This window comes from Oryctolagus cuniculus, chromosome 11 (genome assembly GCF_051225735.1).
Source record: "Oryctolagus cuniculus isolate XC-2025 breed Fujian yellow rabbit chromosome 11, ASM5122573v1, whole genome shotgun sequence".
Lineage (NCBI taxonomy): Eukaryota > Metazoa > Chordata > Mammalia > Lagomorpha > Leporidae > Oryctolagus > Oryctolagus cuniculus.
Window position 1 is genome coordinate 45047102 of NC_142877.1, and position 21896 is coordinate 45068997.

Genomic DNA, 21896 nt, shown 5'->3' on the forward strand with positions numbered 1-21896 from the left:
GCCAGGGCATTAACCTGCTGCACCACAGGGCTGGCCTCAATTCTATCCATCTTTAAAAGTCCTTCTAAGTTCCAATTCCTCTACAAGTTGCTTTCAAACTAACTTAGCTAGGAGAATATTCAAAACAGCCCAATTCTCCAGACATGTCCTTTTATTTTGTTCCTTTGCAGTGGGGGTGTTGCTGATGGTTTGTTTGTCTCTCCATGCCCTCAGAACCTGATGAGGTCTTTATTATGATGAGGGAAAATATTCAATATGAAAATGTTATGCAGGTGCCGGCGCTGTGGCATAGCGGGTAAAGCCACTGCCTGCAGGGCCAGCATCCCATATGGGTGTCAGTTCAACTTTCAGCTGCTCCGCTTCCGATCCTACTCTCCGCTATGGCCTGGGAAAGCAGTGGAAGATGGCCCAAGTCCTTGGATCCCTGCACCCCTATGGGAGACCTTGAAGAAGCTTCTGGCTCCTGGCTTCAGATTGGCTTCCAGCCATTGTGGCCATCTAGGGAGTGAACCAGTGGATGGAAGACCTCTCTCTCTCTCTTCTCTCTGTCTCTCTGTACCTCTGCCATTCAAATAAATAAATAAATATTTTAAAAAAATGTTATTGGACCTTGTGCCTTATTTAGGAAAGAGTCATGTGATCCTAGTACCAAAATGCCTAAAGATAAAGATAAATCAGGGGCACCCAGAATGTTCCCTGGTAAAGGGCCTTACAGGTCCTGCAGTCCAGCTCACTCCCGACCACTTGCAACCAGGGAGTCTGGGAGAAGCCCTGCGCCAGTGAGTGACAAACTAAGGCAACCTCCCAGTTGCCTCCCAGTGCCGAACATGCAACTTGCCATATAAAAGCCATTTATTCAGTATATTTTGAAGCCATATAATATCCTGAAACCTTGGAAGACTCTTTCCCCACCCCACCACTTTTTTGGTGAGGATATATATATTTAAAAGGATTTAATAATCCCTTCTTAAGTAAAATCAAAGTATGGCTACAGGAGGAGAGAAACGATCCAGATTGTTGTCAACACCAATTGTTTACTTAAGGCCTTGTACTTGTCCTTGTACATATAACATGTCAGAGCATAAGAACACAAGCCATCTGGCTCTCTTAGGACACGGGGCACGTCAGAGCAGCAGCCCAAGCTGCAGGTCTTCACAGTCACTGCAGGTGTGAATCCAAGACTTCCATGGGTCTCTCTCAGGGACTCTGCGTTCTCTTTATATTTCTAGTCCTTCATTTTCCTTCAACTTATAAAAAACTGAAATTATGTTATCTAACGTCCAATTTTTACCATTTGGCTCATGTGAGTTCCTTGAAATTTTTTTTAAAGATTTATTTATTTATTTGAAAGGCAGAGTTATAGAGAGGCACAGGCACAGAGGGAGAGAAAGGTCTTCCAAATTCGTTGGTTCACTCCCCAAATGGCCGAAATGGCTGGAGTTGTGCCAATTTGAAGCCACGAGCTTCTTCCAGGTCTCCCACACAAGTGCAGGGGTCCAAGGGCTTGGGCCATCTTCCACTGCTTTCCCAGGTCATAGCAGACAGCTAGATCAGAAGACGAGCAGCCACGACTCGAACCAGCGCCCATATGGGATGCTGCACCCACATGGGAGATCTGGAAGAAGCCCCTGGCTTCGGATCAGCTCAGCTCTGGCCATTGTGGTCAGTTGGAGAGTGAACCAGTAGATGGAAGACCTCTCTCTCGCTGCCTCTCTCTGTAACTCCACCTCTCAAAATAAATAAATCTAAAAAAAAAAAAAAAAGGTATAGGGAAAAGGCTGAGAATGAGTTCTATTTTTTACTCACTATTCAAACCTGTAGTTTTAAATTGCTTTTAAATGAAGCTTTTACAGTTGGCCTTCTAAAATTCCTCTACTGATTTACAAGTTTATTATTTAATCTTCTCAACATTAGTTACATGCCTAAATTAAAAACATACATACTTTTCCTAGCTAGCACTGAATTAAAATACTGTGATTTCCAACCTTGGTAAAATCACCTTGCTGAATGGAACGAGCACTCTGGAGAAATACATTAACGCTATTTCCATAGTTGGGCTGTAAGCAAGGTCATCTTAATTCTCAACTTTTTCTGGAACTGAGTGCTTGGTTTTCTTTGCTCTTAAGTATATTTGGAATTGTATACCTATATCTAACACACATGGTTCTAGTTACGTCTAAATTTTCAGCAAAGAAGAATCCTTTGTCTGAGAAAAGGTGATGCAATTATTACATATCACTGCATGATACAGGGTGTCTGGGGTTATTAAAAAAGAGTGAGGCATGGCCAATTTACAAGTGTCACCTCGGCACCCTGCTTTCAGAGCTCACTGCTGAGTCTTACGCTCACAGGAGGACCTCATGGGATCTTTTTACAAACGACTGTTTATTATTATCCTATTCCATCATACACCCCATGAGAGGAGGTTGTAACATCCATTAAGAAAATCATGAACTATTTTGACTTCTATGATAGATTATTGCTCTCTATCTATGATGCTTAAAATTATGTTTTAACATTGGTGTGGCGAAGGTTCATTAAGATATGAGGTTAAATGAAAGTAAAATGTTCTTGAAGCAAGGTAAATATTTGTGGATACAGAATGAATGGCTAAAATTAAGAAAAAGCAAGCACATTCAATTAATGCTACACTTCGTAACTGCTGTGTAGGCCAGGGTGTGATGAGGTTGCTGGAACACAGCACACCCAGCACCCTGCAGAGCAGATGCCGGTTAAGTCAGGGCCCCACCTGCAGACAACAGAACCCACTTTCCTGAGATGAAGAAAAGAGGCCTATTTACAGCAGGCTGTTGGGTGGCTCACAGATTTCTCAAAGTGCCCAGGAACCAAGCACGAACCTCCACAGCCAGCGAAAAGGCAGCAAGCAGAAACCGCCAGCTGTACCACAGCCTGCAGCCTGCTCTTGTCAGCAGTGACGCTGGTGCCTGGACAGCCCATGGCAAGAGCAGCAGCTCCCTCGCGTTGCCACCCGCCACTTCCCAAGTCAGCTTTCAAGGGCTGTGTAGGTGCCTCTGCTAGACAGAACCTGGGTGGCTGCCATCCCAGCTGGAAAGAGTCTAGGCCAGGCAGAATTCGGCTTCCTGGATTCCCTCAAGCAGAAGGCACGTTGGGTGGGCTGGAAGCAGGTGGACAGTGAGCTGATGGCTATGGGCACTGGAGAGACATTTCTGGGTCACGAGCATCCAAGGGTAAAATACAGATTTTTATACACTTGTGCCTGACCCCCAGCACGAGGAGTGGCTATTTCTCTGCGTTTGCAAATTCCACAACACCTAGTCTCACTTTTTAGTCAATCATTATACTCAAAAGTAAGCTAATACATGCGGAAGGAAAAAAAGCGACACTTTATACTATCAGAAAAATAAAATATACAAGGGCACTGGGTTGTTGTCCCCAGTGTTATTACATGGCTCTTGGGGACTGGGGGCCATCACAGCCACTCTCTAGACTGTGCGTTACCTGCTTCAAACAACACTCAGAGGTAGACACTATAACCATGCTCAGGGAACGAAAGCACAGTGAGCCCAAATGACCTGGCTAATAACATGAGAAAGCCAAGATGGGGCCCCAGACAGGCTGATCCGAGGTCCACGTTTATAACTTCTATAACTTACCACACGGGTTACACTACATCATAGCTCTGTGCTGTTAGGATTCAAATCTATAGCTCCATGGTTACCCCAGAGCAGAGTAAGATGTACTTCCCCAGCTCATATTCTTTTTGGCGTACTACAAAATATGATAATCCGACTTTATAGATGGAAATGACAGAGACCCACATATTTACCCACATTTCTGTATGCAAATTTACAACAATAATTTTGCATTAATGTGAGCTTTGCATTTAAAAGAGAATTTAACTTTGATGTACAACAGACAAATTACATTAAGACATTAAATCTGTAAGTCATTGTTAAGAAATAGTTCGCTTATTTTAAGAAAACTTTCCAGTCTTTGATATATGTTCTTACAAACATGAAAATAAAATTCTTTTCCTCAACTGTCCTTTTCCATTTCACACATATTGATCTTTCCATATGTTTTAAATAATCATGAAATTAATAGGAACTGTTTTTAATAAATCTAAAACATAGCTCCTTTCATGTCAAAATACTTTGGGGAAGACTGAGGTGAAAAAGCTGCTTAAACATTAGGAAAAACTAAGAACAACCAAGAATGGCTTCAGAAGAGACATGGAAAGATGAGAAAAACTCGGAAGGCTACTACTATAGGAAGGCACTGACTGACAGGTTGGGGGAGGGCATCCAAGAAGGAAGATTCTGAAGTGGGCTGAAGCCCAGACCAGAGCCCAGGTAAGACAAAACAGAAGAGAGGAACAACATCAAGGACCCTCTGACCAACACATCAGCTGTGAGACACACCCCGTGGAGCAGAGCAAGCCTGTGTGTGGATTCTAATAGTTGTCTTCTTTTTTTAAATCTGTGGCATTGAGCCAAAGTTCTCAATATTTTTTGAATCTTCATTACTAATAACGTGGGTCGTGATATTTACCGAACTCAACGGCAGAGCAGAATCAGTGGGCCAGCACCACACATGCCCCAGCCCAGAGCCTAGGCCTGAGGAACAGCGTGGAAATGAGCCCCCTCTAGTCACCCTCATCTGCCCCCCAGGCAGAGTGAGCACAGGGAGAACCCTTCACAGGCAGGCTGCGCAGTGCTACATGTCACCCCGCATTTTCTACACAATTTATAGTTATTATGAAAGTGTTTATGATCCTAATTATTTTCTAAACTAGTAACAGGATCAATTTAAAAAAATTCATTGTCAAGGAAAAAATAGAGCCATTTCAAAGCATGTTTTCAATTATACTAACAAACCACAAATCCACACTATGTATGTACTATGGGAAATGCGTGATACGGTCATTGTGTTAGTTATTAAATTATTAAGTTATTAGGGTAGCTACAACTGGTGAAAATATCCTAAAAACAGTTGTTTTGGAATGTAATACATTTTGAATTCTGACTGTTTGGTACATGTACTATTATTTTTTTAAACGAAGATGACTAATATTGGTTTACATAATGAACCTGATATAATATTAGATGAAATCATGATTTTATATTGTGTCATACAATATCAAGCAATTTGTGACACATCTATTTTACAGTCAGTTTTTTAAACTAATTACTAGCAGCACCATTATGCTTGGCAGACTTTTAACATACTAGAGCTTATTTATAATTTAATGCTTTATGAGTCACTACTGTCACAGTTTTGATACTCTAAGGTTTAGAAAGGCATTTTGTGAGAAGACCATGCCACACACAGCACAAGGTTCCAGCCCCGTGAGCACTACAGCAGTGGCAAAACACCCAGCCGAGTGCGGACAAGTGTGCCACCCAGAGGCCACCAGAGGAAAACCCACTTTGGAGTTCACGGGTACCACAAAACTGATAATATTATACGTTAAATAGCATTTGCTATTACTAGTCTTATTGAAAAGCACAGGAAATTCCTCCAGGTTCTCTCTGCATAAGTGAGTCCTCTTACTGCCAAGCTATGGAGAAGTATGGCTCTTTGACAATTCTAACATGATGCAAACAGGCCCTGAGCCTGTACCAGTCACAGGTGCACAGCTTGCCAATTAAACAATTTAACTGTACTCTCTAAAGAAAATGCCTTCTTTTCTTTCTATAATTAACATAACATGTGTTTTCAGAAGTACATATAGGTTCTGGAACAACTACCATCATCTATTTAGACATGTGGACCAAAAGTTAAACTAATTACCAGAGACATTTCTTACTTGAATGAGAAAAGTTTCTTTCATTAGCAGATCTTTTGCATAATTTTCTTCTGGCAGAGGAATAAAGTTTGTTTAGAATAATGCTGTTTGGCAGAAAGTCAGGGCTTCTAAAATATATACCAACAATTATTAAGGTTAAAGAAAACAGTCAATTCTATTAAAACATATAAAAATTCAGACTCCAATGTCCTGAACAATAGGCTTATTATAAAATAGACATTTATGATAGCCCCATTTTGTCTCAGAAGTCTGGATGTTGAGATAATTATTAGCATTGGACATCTTTTAATATTTATTTTTACAAAGAACTATAAAAGTTCACTAACTAGAAACATAACATACATTAAAATGTACAAAAATATAAGAATAAAATTTGAAAACTTCTTTTTTGCCATTGTAAAGTGTGTTTTGGAAATAATCTGTAAAATCTTTCATTTGGGGCTCCCAAATGCTAATATACATTCTTATTTCATCATGCTTTGTTGATTCATTTTTTTTCACATAAACACACCTTAAAATAAAAGTGATTCTAAACTCATACCTATTTATTATTATTTAGAAAAATCTCTCAAACAATATGAAGTGTTACTTCAAATGTTTTATTAAATAAAAAAAATTCTACACTTGCTTATTTTCAAGTAAACATTCTTCTTGCAAAATTTTAGAAGAACCTTGCTTTAAGGTAGAGCACCGTCAATTACACCTTCCTGTCTCGGTTCTTTAACTGAAGGGAACTCATTGCCTGTGGAAACTAATTTTCTTCTTTAACCTTCCATGTGCCCTGTGAAGGACACTTCCACCTGCAGTGATGACTGTGAAACATCTCAGCAGAGAGGACAAACAACTCTACCTCATATCGCTATTTATTTAGGAAGTAAGACAGACTTTGCAAGACAGATGGCTTCTTGAAGCTGCTAATATCAGAGCAAACAGGACAAAGACAACTCACTAGCACAGTGTGGTCAGTACTCAGGTAAAAACTCAAGGATTAAAGCTCAGAGAATGTATCCGAATATACTGCAAAAATCTTTCTAGAGTACCTTAGGGTTGGGAAGGGTCAAGAACATTCTGAAGCAACACAGTGAGCTGGCTGTCAGGAGAGTGACTTTGCACGGGTTCCCCAGGGGCATCAGAACTATGTGTCTGCAAAAACCTTCGAGAATAAAGTACGTAGAAGCAGGGACAGCTACTTGGCCGCTAATAAATGACTCAAGCTTATGGTAACTATTTAATTTGAGGGGTAAATACTGAGACTCCCCACACCTATAACTGGTTGAGAAGATCTAGTGATGAAATATTTTAGAAATTTTTGAATCTTTTCTATTTGTTTCCCATTTCTGAAGCTACCATCAAAGTTTTCACCATTCAAAAAATCTGTAATAGTGTAACCATTTCCTACTAATCTCCATCTCTGGGCCAAATCTCCTCTGTCCTACCTAGGACCATGTTTTCAAACCCATCTTCCAAGTGGAGCCCACACTCTTTGTGAGGTACAAATCCCTCGCATCACTTCCCTGCTTGATACTCTCATACCAAGTCAAGAGCCACGAGTCCCGGCCTGCACCCTTTCCCTTACAACTGGAGAGGTCTTGCCAAGGGAGGGGATCCAGGGGCTGGCCACCCCACACCCACTCAATCCAAAGTCTACAAGAAAGGGCTGTAGTTACTAGTTCCTTGGGCTTTTCTGTTTCAACTGAACCGAAACTTCAATTTCTTTGGGTGAAATTAAAATAACTCCTCATCAGGAAATGTCAGACTCGTAATTTATGGGTGACGTCTTTCACAAAAACATCTCAAATGCTACACCAACAGTTTCCAAGTGTCTTTAAATGACCAGTATTTGAGGATGACCACAGAGGCAGAGATTAGATCACACAGACCAAAGAATAAAATTCAACTTTAAGTGGCCACAACACAAAGCTGGCATGTGAAGAAGCAGGGATGTGAGAAAGCCTGCCTTAACAATTCTGAAAGGGTGCTAGGGTCGCTGTGCGTGTGAGTCAGAACTACTGAGAAAATCGACATTTCTGATGGATTTTCTATAAAAAGTGGCATGCAGATTCCAACTGATGGGCAATCATGACAAAGGAGCCACAGAATACCTGATCCTCGCTGGTTAATCCCAGGTGCATCACAAGGTAAAAATGCACCAGGAAATCCGAGTTTGGCAGCACGTCCTGGCGTCTGGTCATCATGGCACAGATGAGCCTGTAGGCTTGCAGTTTGCCTTCCTTATATTCATTTGGCAGCGTCGTTGCCTGCCAAGGAGATGATGTTTCCAGATTAAATCAAGTCCAGATGCGGAGCATTGCGACATTTCATTCACTGCTCGGTTTTCCAGAAGAGTTTGTTTATGGAGATGCAGAATGCAGTGGCTTTAGGAAGACCCTGCCTGTCCTCAAAACATGCCGTCTTGGGCAATTACATTTTTCAAACTCAATTTCAGAAAGGAAGAGGAAATTGCAATAAAAGAATAAACACATATCCACTTGCCTTAAATAGCCATGATGCAAACATTCTGAGTGGCGGGATCAAGACCGGAGGGGATGGAGAAGACTGGTTGTCCAGGCTTATTGCTAGGTTATCCCGAATCTGATTCACAAAGGGGAACATTGTAGGGAAAGTAAATATTTCAATATTGTCTTCCAAGGCCAAATAGCAGCTTCTAATTAAATTTCTGCAGGTTGACTGAAAATCTATAATATTCATGAGGTTTTATTGTGAGATCTATTGTCCTTTGATTTATGAGCTGGCTTACTCTATGTGGTTTTAGGTTGAAATACTAAAAATAAGAGTATTATTTTTCCTTGAATGTTAATAATGCTGAAGAGGTCCTGAATTTCAAATGATAAGGATTGATTTATTAAGTTACATTACAAAAGCATGAATCATGTTCTGAAAAAAAAATTACTAACATAGGGAAAATCTACATCAGAACCAAAATAAAAATGTATGTACTCTGGATTCTACTTTTATAAGAATGTTTATCCAAAGAAATAAGACCACATATTAACACTGGTTATTTCTGTGTGATCGTAATGTAAATTTTTTTTTGTAATTTTCCACATTTTTTCAAATTTTATACAATAAAACCAGTACCATTTTTTATAAAGAGAGCTAAAACTACTTAATATTCTATGTTTAACCTATCTTATAGTGATATTCTACTTTTGCACTAAATGGAATAAACTTTGGGTATTTATAAAATATTCAAACTACAATTATTATAATTTATTCTTCAATAATCAAATATACACTGTCTAAACACTTACTTTGTGTTCCACAATATGTTCAGCAGTTAATTGGAACACAGTTTTACATTAAATGATAAAACAACCTCCTTGTATTAGCATAAGAGGTAACACAACAGGACATACCTTTGCTAGCTTATACCAGAGTTCATAGAGATAGCCAAAAACTTTGGCATGGATTTTGGGTGACTGGATGTTATTCACATCTCCAAGGACTCCCAAGATTCTTCGCCATAACACGGCTGCAGAGTCTGGGTGCCACCCAGTGAGATTCCCTCCGGCAATTATACTACAGTCATCCGCCAGGTATTCACTGCTATCTGTGGAGAAAACACGTGAGTTAAATCAGTCGATCAGGGATAAGAGCTGGCGCAAGGGCCCTGGGACAAGAGTGTGCTAGCAAGTTCAAAGCACAAGCATTCCTTTGTAACATATATCTGATTATGAAATATGAAGTTTTGCACACCAGAACAAATGGTTAATGAAGAATTGAAAGATTTCCCTGTGTGTCTAATTTTGTAATGCGGAAGTTACAGAATTTTGTTCTGTGGACGCCTATTGCTTTAGGATGGCTAAAGGTAGGAGATGGCTTGGTTGACTATGTCTTAAGCTTCCTAAAACAATCACGCACCTTTGGCTTATTTGAGAAACCAGGAAAGCAGGCGGAAATACACAGACACAACTTATAATCTAAAATGCTTCACTATGACACAGAAAATATACTTTCTGGTGTGAATGAGGGTACTTCAGAAAGTTTGTGGGAAATCGAATGATGAGAAGGCTCATTAGGTGCAAAAACTGTGAACCCCATGGGGTTCTTTGATTATGCACACTTCCTGCAAACTTTCTGAAGTGCCTCTGTGGGTGGCATCAGTGGCAGCACACGTTTCAGGGGCACACTGGGTCTCGCCAGCCTTTGAACTTCTTCGCAGCGCTACTTCCTGTGCCCTTTTTCTCACAATTCTGTTTCTCTCTGCTTCTGCGGCCAACCGTACCCCTCTAACCTCCAGCAAACCAGGTTTTAGATCCTGCTGTCTAATCCTCAGCCTGGGGCCCCTGCACAACCCATTCTCTGTCTTCACGTGTCACAGCCCTCAGCGTCTCCTGTGCCCTGCTCTGCACTGCCCTTGTTCTCGAGAAGGCCACCAGTGACTTCCCTGGTGCTTCATGTAGGGTTCGATTTTTAGTTCTCACCAGAGTCTGACTGAAATAATCATGTCTCACCCTTGAAATGCTTCATTCATTCGTTTGACCCCCAGGTCTGACACTGACCTAGTCTTCCTCCTTTGCTAATTCTTTGTCTCACAGACCTGGAAACACTGCAGGCGCCCAGAGCTCTGAGCTTCTCTGTCTACACTCACTCCCTTCTCACTCCCACACAGACTTAACGCCACCCGGGAGCTCACGTCTCTATACATTTATGTCTGGATTCCTGTCCGCAATTCTAGCCTCATTTCTCCTATGACCTCCCCATGCTTGTTAGTCCACAGGCAGGCATGGTCTTGTGTGCATTCCGCCATGTACTTTAGAACCTTGGCTATGTATGAGGATATTTCAAAAAAATTTTCAAGGAATACACATTTGCACCAACATAATCTTATCTTTTAATTCAATTTTTTCCACTGATTTTTTGAAGTAACCTCATGAGTAATATAGGGAGTAAATGTATATATGAATAAATATAAGGAGCGTTTTCCCAAAACTCAAATGGTAGGGAAAAGCCTCTTCTAACTCTCTCCTATTCAGAAAGTTTGTAAACTCTTATTCGATTCTTTGTTTTCAAGACAGCCACCTCTGCTCAGCTGTGGTTTGGTGGCTCCAGGCAAGAAACCCCCTAAGTCACTTTCTCCATCTTCTGTGGTGAGAAGCAGCCGCCCATGGTCAATGGCGCCCTAACTAGCTTCTAACACAGATTATAAACAGTTACCTTGATTCTGGCTCCACCATTACACCCTACTACTTATTTCAAAATAATTTATTTTGGCCAGCACTGTGGTACAGTGGGTTAAGCTGCAACCTGCAGTGCTGGCATCCCATATGGGTGCTGGTTGGAGTCCCTGCTACACCACTTCTGATCCAGCTCCCTGCTATGTTCCTGGGAAAGCAGTGGAAGATGGCCCAAGTCCTTGGGCCCCTGCACCCACATGGGAGAACTGGGAGAAGATCCTGGCTCCTGGCTTTGGCCAGGCTGTTACGGCATTTGGAGAGTGAACCAGTAGATGGAAGATTTATCTCTCTCCTGACTTTCAGATAAATAAATAAATCTTTAAAAAATAATTTATTTATTTGGGAGAGAGACAGAAAAAGATACAGAGAGACAGAGATATTAATTGTATCATATGTCTTCTATATTCTTAAGATTCATTTCTGCCTAATTCATCAATTAATGACAGTCAATACTAAAACTTTGTCATATGGTTATAGTTTTATCAGTGGTTCCTTTTAATTATGTTAAATTTTATTTCATATATATAGAGGTTCTGAAATTCATACAAAATCAGAATTATCATTATCCCTAATAATGATTTCTGCTTCAAAGTTTGCGACTGTTTTATAGTTAGCTAGACTAAATCAGTGGTCTTCTCTCCTTTCTTTATATTAAAAAAATATTTATTTATTTAGAAAGTGAGAGTGAGTAAGCTACCTCCCATCTGCTGGTTCACGGCCCAAATGCTGGAGCAGAGCCAGGCTGGATCTAGGAGCTAGGAACTCAATCTGGGTCTTCTACATGGGTGGTGGGGAACCAAATATTTGAACCATTGTCTGCTGCTTCCAAGGGTGTACATTAGCAGGAAGATGGAATCAGGAACAGAGCTGGGACTTGAACCCAGGCCCTCCCGTACAGAATAAGGGCATCACAAGCAGCAACTTAATCGCTATGCCAAACATCCTCAACCCTTCTTTTCCTTAAAACTGTGGTTGTTAACTTATGATTTCATGTCTAACCTCTTAGGCTTTTTGTTTAAGCCACCATTGTTCTGCCTCTGAGTTTTTGGAGGGACTTCAATGAGTTGTGTTCCACCTCTGTCACTAACTCCCATCTCTATGGCCTCAGACCATTTGCTAGCAATATCATATTTCTGAAGTTCTATTCTCACCTCATACAAATAAACAGAGTCATTTCTAGGCAAACGTCAGTCCCCATTGAGCGCCATCTCAAGTATAGGTGTCGCTAGAGTTGTTAAGTTCCAGTCAAAGAAACTGAAGCCCAAGCTTGAGATCTAAGGAACGACAGGCGCAACAGAGAGCAAGAAGGAAGGACGCTGAAAAGGAGCAAGGACAGATCCCAGAATGGCTGCCGACGGCCGACTGCATTAGTAGTGAAGGATTCCAGGAGCCCGAAACAAAGGATTTCACAAGGATGGCACACGGTGTCATGGAGACGCCGTCCGTGGCAGTGCGGTTCCCTCTTTAGGGCCTTCCCACGGAAGTGTCATGTACTCAGTCAAGGAGACACTTCAGAACGTGCGGACATCCTCTGAGCTGGGATTCCTACACACCGTGCTTGAAAGACCAGAGATGCAAAGAGCAAAAGCCTAATTATGGGGACTTCTGGGTTCTCCAACTGACTTACAATAAAGCCTAGCAGAGAGCCTCCTCCTCCGAATGTTTAATCTGTAAAGTAAGTGAATTATCAAGCATCTGTTAGCCTGAGAAGGTATGCTGAAACTTTAACGTATGCTTATGATTCAGCGTAAGCCCTCAAGTGAACAAGCAGCATAAAATGGCATTTATTTTTCTTGGAAAGAATGCCGTGGTGTCCTTAATCCCTTGCAGGGGAACAAAGTGAAAGGATTAGACGATTTACAGCCTTGTCTCATCCTCTGTTCCCACCCCTAAAACACAACCACCCAAAACAGAGATTAGCCTCTAGCACTCTGTTCACACTGGCGTTTTGCTTGAGTGACAACCTCAACCTTCAACTTTAACCTCCTCACCTGTCCCTCTCTGAATACATTCTCAGCTAAAAATCCCAAATAGAAAAAAAAAAATGTTTCAATACTGCTTTACACTCAAAAAAATTCATGCCTCAATGATAAAATCCTAGGGTATAGCCCATCACATTATCAAAATATGCTAAGACCATTAGGAGTTTTTAAAATGACTATATTAGAGTTTGTTTCCTCCCAATCATTACGGAAAAAAAATTCCAATTAGTTGAAACATTGTTGTCCAAAATGACTCTGCTGGTGGCGTAAGTAACAGAACAGATGCTGACATTTCACATGGAGATGGTTTCTCGTGGAGGAGCTCTTAATTAAAAATGGGGATTTGAGAGATTTCAGAAAATTTCATGTCCACTCTAAAAAAATCAAACATTTAGTTTATTTCCTTCTTCTGTTAGTAAACTGGTATGCTAGCCTAGTATATTTTTGTTTCATTATTACTAAATGCTAAACATCATGGGCATTTAAGCTTATTTAAGAGAGACAAATAATATTATACCATCTTTCTCTAAATAGTTGATTTTAAAAGAGAAATCTACAGTTTAGGACTCTGCAAATACGAAAAGATTTTAGCCAAGAAATCAGTTTTGGAAATTGTCAAAACAGGCACTTAAGACCAAAGGACAATTTCATTTGGCCTCAAATTTCCATAGGTTTGCTAAGAGTGTTGCAGAAATATAGCCTGGGTCTATGAAAATATATTTCTCTTTTGATGTGAGAACTAAAAGCAAAAGACACAAACCCAAAGGCTCTAGTAGAAGCATGTGTCTCTAGGGCCCGAAAATCAGCCCTGGACTTCTCGATCAAAGTGAAGCAGCAGTGGCCAGTATTCTGCTGCCCACCATGCCGGTCCTATCTCCTCTCCTTCCTCATCTGCTTTCCAAGGACGTCTGCTGCTCGCTTGACGGCCTTTGGAAGGTGAGCTGCCAGGGCCCTGCTGGTCATCACTGTTATTTTTCTCTGTAACAGTTCAGAGCAACCCAGTGAAAATGCCAAAACTACGTGCAGGAAAGACTGGGGATGCTGGCAAACTGTCGCTGCATCACAGCTCAGTGGCAGACAACAGGGATGTACTTCACGGGTACAGCTACAGTTAAAGCCGACATGCTGACAGGAATTCTGTAACATTTGCATGTGCAGCAGTGAAAGTACATCGTGTGAGATTCTGAAACTGTCTTACATACGAGGGCACTTCAAAGACTTAATTGAAAATACATATTTTATATATATAATATATATAATACATATTATATATAAATAAATACACATATAAATATGTATTTTCAATTAAGTTATATATACATATATATGTATTATATATTATATATGTGTATATATACATATTATATATAATATATATATTATATGTGTGTGTGTGTGTATATATATAGGCTACTCATTTAAAAAAGCCTTCCCAAGTTCTTAAAATTTCTTTTTTACATTTAAATATTTTATCCCTCTAGAACTGACTTGTGGGCATGGTGTGAGGTAGGGACTCTATTTCATCTTCTTCCACATGGCTCAATCCTTGTCCCTCAGGGATTTGTTGAAAAGCACATTCTTCCCATGCCAGACTGAAAAACCACCTCTACAATATACCATGACCTCATGCCTGCATGGATTTGCATTCCATTCTATTAGTCTATTTGTCTATCCCTGTGATTTTAACCTTAAACTTCAAAAAATTTAAGTAAATTTCATCACATTATTTGTTGACTACTAGGATAAAAATCTTGTATTCTGTCCTCTTTATAAGCTCTTAAGACAACAGTAGCTACTACTTATTCATCCTTTCATTTCTCATAGCATCAAACATGGCATTTCTCAATCATAAGATTATTTGAGGCTGGCACCGCAGCTCACTAGGCTAATCCTCTGCCTGTGGCACCAGCACACTGGGTTCTAGTCCCGGTCGGGGCGCCGGATTCTGTCCTGGTTGCTCCTCTTCCCGTTCAGCTCTCTGCTGTGGCCCGGGAAGGCAGTGGAGGATGGCCCAAGTGCTTGGGCCCTGCACCCGCATGGGAGACCAGGAGAAACACCTGGCTCCTGGCTTCGGATCAGCGTGGTGCCATTGAGGGGTGAACCAACGGAAAAGGAAGACCTTTCTCTCTGTCTCTCTCTCTCTCTCACTGTCCACTCCACTCTGCCTGTAAAAAAAAAAAAAAAAAAAAAAGATTATTTGAGAAATACAGGATCCTTAGCTATAGAGTCATAATTATCCCTCTCCTCCCAATCAGTGCCTCAACAGGACTAACTTTATGCATGGATGAACTAATTTCCTTATTTTCTGTAATATTAATGCTTTGGCATCTGTGCCCTCACTGATTATAAATCACAGAAGGGTTCCAGGGTTAGTTAATTCCTAGAGGTAGTTAACAACTCACTAGGGAGCACACCTTGCAGATGCAAACGAACCAATAAAAAGCACATACCTTCCAGCTACCTCCAGTATCTGGCTGCAACATCAAGTCACTGTGCCCCAGCCCTACTCCCCAGGCACAGGCGCCAGGCAGCGAGGGCCAGCCCCCAGGCCCGTGAGCCCAGGGAGGCCATCCACGCTGCTGACCTCTTCGTGTCTTGCTCTTTACCGCGGGACAGACAGTGAATGCTGCTGGCCATGTGTGCTCCCTCTGCCTCCTAACCAGCTCTGGGGCTTCCTCATGCGCCCTGTTTCCAGGCACTGAGGAATATAAACTTCCTCCTTCATCACTGCCATTTCTGTGTCTGCACGTCTTAACCTACCTGCGTAAAACAAACCCCTTATACATTCTGAAACAACACACAAAACATCTGGCTGTTCTTATAAGGGAAACACGGAATTATTTATTAAGCAAGAAATAAAATGTAAAATCAAACTGTTAGCGTACCAGTGATGGAGGAATTTAAGATTTAGAACAAGTTTATTAGTCTAAGCATTTGATAATTGAGATTATTCAATGAGAAAGATATATTCAGTTGTTTGGTCGGTCTCTTTGCATGGCCTGAAGATCAGGCAAACACGAGTTTTATTTGCTCATTTATGAAGAAATTGTTCTCTTAAGAACAGAAAGTTATGTTCAGAGCTGTGATAATCCTTAAACCTTATCATATTACAGTTTGTCCTTTTCACAAATGACAAGATGAACTATTGAACCGAGTGTACTGATTCTCTGTATTAGTATTTCAAAGAAGAGCTAAGTATTTGGAGGAGTTAATCACAACACAGAATGCATTACATAAAACTACCTCACACAAGCTTGTTAAATTAAAATGATGTATACTCTGAAATGGGATCAAAACTAATCTTTGCAAAGGACAAACAAAACAAGTAATTACCCACTTTTCTTTCTTTTCATTAAAAATAATTAAAACTATTTTTTATTTAAGTAAATTCAATTTCATTCAAGACTCAGTGCTGCCATTTATAGTATCACAATGATGATTTTTTGGGGAATATTTATATATTGGACCCAAAGAAGCTGTTTATTCCATAAATGTATTATTAATAATTATCAAGTAGCTCAAATGGCTTTAGCAATGTAATTTTAACAACAACACCGTGCAGAAGAGTAGACACTGCACTGAATATGGAGTCAAAGTGCCTTGAAAGCTGGTTCCAGCTCTGGTGGTCATCTTCCAGCTCGGCAACGCGATTCCTTGAGGTTTCAGCTTCCCCATCTCTATATCAGAAATGTAAGACTTAGCCTGCTTCTTGTACCTCATCAAAGAAGATGGCTCAAAGCTCTTTGCAAATTGTTCATTCCCATATAAATTTATAATAATATTAGGCAAAGTCATTGTCTATTCTAGGAAGAATTTTAGCCAATATCATTTTTTTATTATTATGAAGCTTCAACTTTAATAAGAACAGCCAAACTTACATAGACTTTGATTAAATTTTATAACATAATAAGAACTAAAGTCTGTTTGATAAGAAAAAAAAATTAATCCAAGGTAAAATTTTGGCCTTCTTTATAATTTAAAAATTATATTTAGTATTTTAATAATCCCTTGACTTCACATGTGTTTTTTAGTTTTCTGCGGTTGTTTTGGTACACGGCATCTGTTTTGCAGCAAGCAGGCTGCAGACTGATAAGGTCTGCATTCTGGTCAGCATGCCGACACTGAGCTCCTCAGGGCTCCTGACACTCACTCCTCCTTGGGGTGCCCATGCCTGTCCATCACGGCACAGAACTGCACAGTGCCTCCACACGCACTCACTCATTCGTTCCTCCAACACCTACATCTTTAGGATGGGAATTACTACTGCTGTCTTCACATTACAGATAAAGCAATCGGAGAACAGAGATGGAGTAACTAGCTCAAGACCCTCCAGTAACTCTGTGGCACAGACCGGATGCAGAACCAGAAAACCTGGCAGCAGAGTTCATGTATGAATCTTAGAAACAAAATACTGACAGGAAAAATTACACCAAATACAGACAAGGACATTTTTTTTAAGTTTAGAAGCAAAACTAGATGATATATTAGTTGAAGAGACAAAGAAGTGGGATAAAACTATTAAGGAAATAAAAAACTAAGGAAGTATGAAGGTACCAGGATGTAGGGGATGGGCAGGGACTGAAAAGGGCCTCTGCGAACCACCTCACTGGCTCAGGTGCTCTCCTCACTGGGTAGAGGCTCACTGGTGTTTATTTTATTGCTGTGGGCTACAACTTACATATATGTCACAACTTATGTTGTATGTATCAAACACTTCATTTTCATAATAAGGTCTCATAATAAGGTTTCATAATAGAAAATTTTAAAAATAGTAATCAATAAGCTATCCAAACTTCTTGACTTACTCTCTGTTTATGACAAATGCAAGTTTTCAGAGTAAAGCAAATCCAATTGGGTGTGGCAGAAGCTTGTCATGAGTACCAGCACTTCCTCCCGTGGTGGACAGTGGTCATCAAAGTGGCATCTTCCTCTGATGCCTGACCACAGTTTTAGAACCCTCTCCGTATAGAACCTCCAAGAATTTATGACCGATCAGAAGCAGGTGGCTGGGGCTGCTACATCAGTTTGGCTGAAGGTAGCACTCCCCAACAACTTGCTAAGGGAGCCCTAGATTTCTTGCAACAAGACAACTCAAGATCATCCAGCTGTTGGTTGTGGTGCCTCTTTTTCAAACATGCAGCTACCTGTTAAGTTTGAAGCATCGGTGGGACTCAGCTGTAACCAATGGCGGGCGTCAGAGTCAGCCACATCTGTGGGAGTGTTCAGTTCTGGGTCTTCCTCACAGGGCTGCCACAGGCTCCCAGAAGGTTCTCCCTCATTGTGATAGCCCAGAGCTATATCACTGCTGGTACTTTCACCTGCCACAACAGAAGAGCCAAGGTTGGAGAAAACAAATTAACTGAAAATCAGGATGTTCGTGATTACTGAGACACAAGCAACTAAATAGTTCAACAAGTGGCAAAGCCCGTGTGGGGCTCTTGGTCAACAAAATAAATCTTCCAAGCACAAGGCATTGCTTGTCATCACCGGCTCCACTCCACATACATCTCACTCAAGTGGCATTCTTTCTGAGGTGCCTCTGCTCAGTTATCCCAGACTCTTAAAAGATCACACTAAACACCAAAGTTTTCTCTTGGGATTTATTCACCTACAAATTAGGGAGAGTGGAGGAAAATGGTAGTAACTTATTCTATCACAAATAGAAGTTTATTCTACTAGTGAGAAGAGCCTAAAGATGCTGTCTACCTTGGCCTAATGTGTAGACTGAAACCCAAGGCCTATCTTCCAAGGTCACTTGGGGATGAGGTGCCCCACTACAATAGATTTTCTACAGAGGAAATTCTCTTTTAAACACTGCAAAATTCCAATCTGTCATAATACAATTATGGTGTGTCATTTTTTTTAAATTTAAATTTATCTTTATTTTTTAAGCAATACAGATTTCATAACTAACTATAGGAATATAGTTATTCTTCCCACCATACCCGCCCTCCCACCCACACTCCCACCCCTCCAGCTCCTCCCTCTCCTCTTCCCAGTAAATTCTCCAATAAGATTCATTTTCAATTAACTCTGTACACAGAAGACCGACTCTATACAAAGTAAAGATTTCAACAATTTGCACACACACTCACGCACATACACACACACAAAAACCTGTTTGAGAACTAGTTTTACAGTTAACTGTCATAATACAACTCATTGAGAACAGAGGTAGTGCACAGTGACTCCTGTTGTTAATTTAACAATTAACACTTATATATAATGATGTCAGTGACCACCTGAGGCTCTTGACATGAGCTGCCTGGGCTATGGACGCCTTTTGAATCCACAATCTCCATCGGTATTTGGAAAGGCCATAAGCAAAGTGTAAGTTCTCTCCTCCCTTTGGAGAAAAGTATATCCTTCTTTGATGGCCACTTTTTTCCCCTGGGGTCTCACTCACAGAGATCATTCATGTAGAATTATTATTATTATTATTTATTTATTTATTTTTGCCACAGTGTTTTGGCTTTCCGTGCTTGAAATGCTCTCACAGGCTTTTCAGCCAGACCAAGAAGCCTTAAGGGCTAATTCTGAGGTCAGAGCGTTACTTAAAGCAACTGTCATTCTATGAGTCTGCTGTGTGGACTGCTTCCCATGTTGGAACATTCATTCCTTTTTAATTCTATCTATTGTTATTACCAGACACTTGATCCTATTTATATGATCAGTTTAACACTTAATATAATCACTTTGACACTTAAAATGACATTTTTACCACCCAGCTTAATAGGATTTGGGGCCCCATGGCAGGGTTTTAACTGAACCCTTAGAAGTAAGTTTGTAAGAATATATCCAGAACTATACAGCTTTGCAGTTACAAACTTCCTTCTCTCTCTCTTATTCCCACTCTTATTTTTTATTGAGATCTATTTTCAATTGACTTTATACACATAGGATTAACTCTGTTAAGTGAAGAGTTCAACAAATAGCATGAAGAGGAAAAACCAAAAAACTGTTCCTCAACAGTCAAGACAAGGGTTGTTCAAGTCATTGCTTCTCAAAGTGTCGATTTCACTTCTACAGCTTTTGTTTTAGGTGCTCTATTAGTTCTTACATATCAGGGGATTATTTCACTATGTATGATATTTTCCAAATTCATCCATTTTGTTGCAAATGATTGGATTTCATTTTTTTTACCGCTGTGTAGTATTCCTTAGTGTACATATCCCATAGTTTCTTTACCCAGTCTTCTGTTGATGGGCATTTAGGTTGATTCCATGTCTTAGCTATTGTGAATTGAGCTGCAATAAACATGGAGGTGCAGACAGCTCTTTTGTTTACTGATTTCATTTCCCTTGGGTAAATTCCCAGGAGTGGGAACGCTGGGTCATGTGATAATTCTACATTCAGATTTTTGAGGTTATCGCTATACTGTCTCCTATAGTGGCTTGACCAATTTACATTCCCACCAACAAAGAATTAGAGTACCTTTTCCCCCACATCCTCTCCAGTATTAGTTGTTTTTTTGATTTCTGTATGAAAGCCATTCTAACCAGGGTGAGGTGAAACCTAATTATGGTTTTGATTTCCATTTCTCTGATGGCTAGTGATTCTGAACATTTTTTCATGTGTCTGTTGGCCATTTAGATTTCCTCTTTTGAAAAATGTCTTTGGCCCATCTCTTAACTGGGCTGTTTGTTTTGCTGTTGTAGAGTTTCTTGATTTTTTTTTGTATATTCTGGTTATTAATCCCTTATCAGCTGCATAGTTTGCAAATAATTTCTACCATTCTATCGGTAGCCTGTTCACTTTCCTGAGTATTTCTTTTGCAGTACAGAAACTTCTAGATTTGATGTAATCCCATTTGTTAATTATGGCTTTGACTACCGGTGCCTCTGGGGTCTTTTCCAAGAACTCTTTGCCTATGCCAATGTCTTGCATGGTTTCTCAATGTTCTCTAATAATTTGATGATATCAGGTCATACATTTAGATCTTTAATCCACGTTGAGTGGATTTTTGTGTAAGGTGTAAGATAGGGGTCTTGCTTCATACTTCTGCACATGAAAATCCAGTTTTCTAAGCACCATTTATTGAAAAGACTGTCCTTGTTCCAGGGATTGGTTTTAGCTCCTTGGTCAAATAGAAGTTGGTTGTAGATGTTTGGATTAATTTCTGGTGTTTCTATTCTGTTCCATTGGTCTATCTATCTGTTTTTGTACCAGTACCAGGCTGTTTTGATTATAACTGCCTTGTGGTATGTCTTGAAATCTGGTATTGTGATACCTCCAGCTTTGTTTTTGTTGTATAAGACTGCTTTAGGTATTCAAGGTCTCCTATATTTCCATATGAATTTCAGCATCATTTTTTCTAGATCTGAGAAGAATGTCTTTGGTATTTTGATTGGTATCACACTGAATCTATAAAATTGCTTTTGAGAGAATAGACATTTTGATGAGACTAATCCTTCCAATCCATGAACATGGAAGATTTTCTCCATTTTTTTTAAAGATTTATTTTATTTATTTGAAAGGCACAGTTAGAGAGAGAGAGAGGTCTTCTATCCACTGGTTCACTCCCTAGATGGCCACACAGCCGGAGCTGCGCCGATCCAAAGCCCAGAGCCAAGAGATTCCTCCGGGTCTCCCACACGGGTGCATGGTCCCAAGGACTTGGGCCATCTTCTACTGCTTTCTAGGCCATAGCAGAGAGCTGGATCAGAAGTGGAGCAGCCGGGACTAGAACCGGCGCCCATATGGGATGCTGACACTTTAGGCCAGGGCTTTAACCTGCTGTGCCACAGTGCCAGCCCCGATTTTTCCATTTTTATGAATCTTCTTCTATTTCTTTCTTTCATGTTTTGTAATTCTCAACATAGAGATCTTTGACATCTTTGACTAAATTTATTCCAAGGTATTTATTTTTTGTAGCTATTGTGAATGGGATTGATTTCAGAAGTTCTTTCTAAGCTGTGGTATTGT

At 40.3% G+C, this 21896-nt stretch overlaps 1 protein-coding gene across 16 annotated transcripts in view; it reads right to left on the reverse strand.

The window, feature by feature from the left end:
• Positions 1–21896, reverse strand: part of RALGAPA2 (Ral GTPase activating protein catalytic subunit alpha 2) — a 327703-nt gene that overhangs the window by 169546 nt on the left and 136261 nt on the right. For 10 of the 16 annotated variants that reach the window (XR_016216034.1, XR_016216033.1, XR_016216032.1 and 7 more), the window contains 5 exons: positions 18116–18289; positions 15029–15136; positions 9169–9362; positions 8285–8383; positions 7894–8049 (listed from right to left, as the gene is read on the reverse strand). Coding sequence is in view for 13 of the 16 variants with exons in the window: in XM_051845326.3 (XP_051701286.3) it covers positions 7894–8049; positions 8285–8383; positions 9169–9362; positions 15029–15136; positions 18116–18289 (731 nt within the window). In the remaining 3 variants the exon portion in view is untranslated. The remainder of the gene's footprint in view (positions 1–7893; positions 8050–8284; positions 8384–9168; positions 9363–15028; positions 15137–18115; positions 18290–21896) is intronic. The other 6 variants (XM_089307358.1, XM_070052131.2, XM_089307361.1 and 3 more) reach the window with 1 other exon arrangement.